The sequence below is a fragment of the Eucalyptus grandis genome, chromosome 7 (assembly GCF_016545825.1).
Source record: "Eucalyptus grandis isolate ANBG69807.140 chromosome 7, ASM1654582v1, whole genome shotgun sequence".
NCBI classification, from domain to species: Eukaryota; Viridiplantae; Streptophyta; class Magnoliopsida; order Myrtales; family Myrtaceae; genus Eucalyptus; species Eucalyptus grandis.
In genome coordinates, this window is record NC_052618.1 from 32,666,959 (window position 1) to 32,671,073 (window position 4,115).

The 4,115-nt window shown below is 38.0% G+C and overlaps 1 protein-coding gene across 3 annotated transcripts; it reads left to right on the forward strand.

Moving 5' to 3' along the window:
• Positions 1–2,375: 2,375 nt before the first annotated feature.
• On the forward strand, positions 2,376–3,747 carry LOC104452639 (mediator of RNA polymerase II transcription subunit 32). Of its 3 annotated transcripts, none has more exons than XM_010067096.3 (3): positions 2,376–2,532; positions 2,617–2,704; positions 2,888–3,747. In XM_010067096.3, exon 3 carries the CDS (start codon positions 2,914–2,916, stop codon positions 3,349–3,351), a length of 438 nt encoding a protein of 145 aa, XP_010065398.1. In that variant the 5' UTR covers positions 2,376–2,532; positions 2,617–2,704; positions 2,888–2,913; the 3' UTR covers positions 3,352–3,747. The 3 variants fall into 3 exon arrangements, with proteins under 3 accessions (XP_010065398.1, XP_010065400.1, XP_010065401.1); XM_010067098.3 differs by having other exon boundaries at positions 2,617–2,646; XM_010067099.3 differs by lacking the exon at positions 2,617–2,704 and having other exon boundaries at positions 2,379–2,532.
• Positions 3,748–4,115: the final 368 nt, after the last annotated feature.

The following is a 4,115-nucleotide window of genomic DNA, read 5'->3' on the forward strand; positions in this document are numbered from 1 at the left end:
TCTAAGTATAGTTACAAGCAATGGAGCCTGATTTAGGTATTAATAAGTTTGGCTAAAGTGTGATTAGGGATATCTTCCTCACCGATTTTCATCGCATTAGAACTTGTAGTTTCATCATTACTTCAAAATCGAGAAATCACAAACATCTCGAGACTAAGAAAAAAACAGGTGATTAGCCAAAGGGTTCATAAATGGGGCAAATTATCAAAAAACTCTTAAACCTATTATATTTATGTCAACTTAGTTCTAAATCTTTTAATAGTACCAATTGATGTATAGATGTTTTTGCATTTTACTAATTGAGGACATTTGGCCATATTTGGCCAGATAGCTAATGTGGACATTGGCTATCCTTACATGACGCAATTGATGTTGATGGAAACAAATTCTAATAATATTTTACATTTTTCCTTTTTTTTTTTCATTTCATTCTATTTTATTTCCTTTTTTCTTCCCTTCTTCCTTTAGTCAATGAGGTTTGGCCAACCTCACCCCATTGGCCACTAGTGAGGCTCACTCAAGGCCCACTTGACCCCTCACCAGCCCTTACCTCTTACCAATCATCAACCATAATAAAGGCTTGACAATCGACTAGAGGAATAAGAGAAGGAAAATAGAAAAATATACATATATATATTAAAATATTATTAAATAGTTGTGTATGTCAGCGCCACATCATGTCATATGGAATAACCAACGTTCGTGTCAGTGATTTTCCATCCAAAATTCGTTAGACTAACTCAATTAACAAAACATAAAAATATCTATGACTCAATTGACACAATTAAAATATTTAGAATTGAATTAACAAAAGTATAATATATTTAATACTTTATAGATAACTTTCCTGTCGTAAAAGTGGGCATTGAATTTGACCGGTAATATGACTATTGAAAGACTACTTTTGACGAGCTCAACCCGTTTTGGATATTGGAAACATTTTGTCCATCATATCTTGTCAGTCAAACCTTAGTGAACTTTTGGTCAATCCTAGGTCAACTAAAGAATCCATGGCACATTCAGGTAAAATTTGAGGCATCAGCAATTTTCACGGTTGAATTTCTTCCATCCTCTCTCATCCTCTCTCTTTTCCTTAATTTCCTTTAGATGAGCTTAACGACCTACCTTTGAGAGACAAGTAAACTCTCGATTGTTGATAAATAATTAATTTCCTTCAGAAAACTAGTTCATTTCTATTTTATGCTATCAATGTTTTATGTAAATACATATTATCAATTTAATTAATTTACATCATCCCTTCTTCCATTATTATTAATCGATGTATGCGTAATTCTATATAAAACTATAATTGAACCTGGAAATTCTCTGATGCTATCATCAACTATCTTTGAATTAATAAATTTTCTCAGCAATAAACAAAGTTAAAATTTGATCCATGAGGAAATGGTTCACCATCAAATAAGCATGCATTTGATATGATCTGTCTTATTATCATAACTTTGATAATACACAATGAAATTTCAACATAATTTTGTTTCTTGGAAGAAAGATAATGATGTAGGACTAATCTATTAGTTGAAATTTTTGTCGTATAGAAAATTTCACTTTCTCCACAAGATTGTGCAGTTGCAATTGGTACACCAAAATAGAATGGAATTGGGAAATGAAATGAAAATGAATCCGAACGACGATCCAAAATCTTTGTTTGGTGAATCATGCGTATGGGATAGAAATTCTCATGTTTAGTTGTAGAACTAGCAATTTCTAACGTGAATTCAAAATGAATAGGTTTCCATAATATAATTAATTAAAATACATAAAGTTTTTTAGTGAATACTTGAACAAAATTACAAAGCCTGATTATGACATGTGAATACGAACTGCTGACCCTATTTGGTTCTAAGAACAAACGCTATGGGAATAAACTTGAATGAGAATTTATTAATAAGTCTGATTTACTTCTAACTTGTATTAATATAAGCTTACCAGATTATTATTCTTAGAAATATAATTGGACGTTGCATTAGCATTAATAATTCTTACCTATAATTTTCGAATAATTAATTACATAGTATCGATCATATTGCCAATTAATTTGAATCTATAAACTATATCATAAAATCATCAATTATTTCCATTATTAAACAGCATAGAATAATCGAACTTCTTCATTTTCACCGAAAACAATGAATTATTTAACAATAATGATAATATTCTTTTATCATGTACAATCTATATATCATAATTTAAACTTATCAATGTATTTACTAATGAGGAAAAATATTGTTAATATGCACGTTGCATAAATATTCAATTTCCATAATTCCTTGGGTTGGTCTCTCTTTTGAGGAATCCAAGACATGCCAAGCCCAACAATCTTAGCCATGGAAGCCCGCACAGCAGCCTTCTTCTTCCAACCCAAGCCCCCTGCACGCCTCAAGAACCCATCAGCAAGAACGAAGACCCACGTCGGGAAAGCGGAGGGAGAGCGCTCGGGCGAGCTTGCATCCCAGGTCTGACCGCCAGCGGTGGTCTTCGCCGGCACCTCCAACGCCATCAGGGTTTGCAGAGGTAGGTGGAGTCTTTGGCTTCTTGGGAAGGTGGGTCTTGATTTGTTTGATTGGAGAGAGAGGTAAAGTCTTTGGCTTTTTGCAGAGATAGGGAAGTTTTCGGCTTCTTGCGAAGGTGGGTCTTGATCTTTTTTATAGGAGAGATAGGTGAAGTCCTCGGCTTTTTTGAGAAGGTGGGTCTTGATTTGTTTGATTGGAGTCTTTCAGTGCTGGCAAGAAGTTGAATTGGATGATTCTTTGAATCATTTCCGTTGTTCCTGGAATTTGAATGCATTCGTTTCATTCCTCTGAGATTGCACGCTGCTTGAACTTTTGCCAACACTGCAATTCACTCGGGAATTGTAATTGCGGAGCAGGGTAGGGAATTGGGCGTCCTGTCGAGATGGACAGCATTGTAGATTCCTTGAGCAGTGCGTACCAGGAGTTCCTTGCGGCTGCGGCGAGTGTTCTCGAGGCCAGGGAAGTGTCTGGGGCCCAGAAAATAGCTGCCACCGACGCTGCCCTGGAGAACTTCAAGCAGCACTGGGAATTGTTCCGGGTGGCGTGCGATCAGGCAGAGGAGTTTGTGGAGTCGGTTAAGCAGAGGATCGGATCGGAGTGCCTGGTGGATGAGGCCACCGGCTCCACAGCAGGGAAGCCCGGGCAGGCTGCCACACCTGCCCTGCCCCCAATAAGCGCGGTTCGGTTGGAGCAGATGAGTAAAGCGGTCCGGTGGCTTGTCATTGAGCTCCAAAATGGTACTGGCACCGCCGGCGGAGTGGCACATACTCATTCCGCGGCACCTTTCGATGCTCGATTCTCTGAAGATGCAGCTCAGTAGGTAACTCCTTGTTCGATACTTTTCCGGATAGAGTTGAGCAGGTTGGTTCTTATATTATTTAGGATCAACAGATTGTAAACCAATGTTGTAGTTTGAGGTCAAGGGCCCGTGTGATTCCATGTCTGTATATTTTTGCTCCCTGGTCTTCGACAAAGATGAATTTATGTTCTTCATACTTTTGTGCCGCGTGGAGCTTTTTTATTTCTGTTTTTTGTAATTTTTTAGTACACTAAGCTTCTCCACCTCAAGAGACAGTTCTCTCGTTCAGCAATTTGGTACCTTTGAAATGGATGTATGTTTTTCCTTACTTTTCTTATTGTAAGAAGCACGTCTGTAAACTATCTGTCCCAAACACTAATTTTTTTTTTTAGATGTGACTGAGTTTTCAATTGCCAATTCCTGGCAATTGAATGGTTGTGTCGGTGGTTAGCACTGCTGAAGCACAAGCAGTTGTTCCACTTTCTGCTAAAAAGACTATGATAAGTTCCTAACCTGCTTTTGCTGTCAATATTATATTGATCCACAGCTTCATGCAGTAGCACCAAGTTTGTGAGTTCAACGTTAGTGCCTTGACGTGATACCTGGGAAGCACAGCCAATGGTAGATTTGGGTGTTCAGGGGGTGGGGGCGTGGGGTTTGGGGATCATGGGTTTGGTACCAGCAAAGAACTAAAAAAAATGGATCATGCTATCACTCGCTGTTGTGTCATTTCCTGGCATTTGGTTATAGGGTTGCCTCATGATCTCATCTTGTGCATCATCATA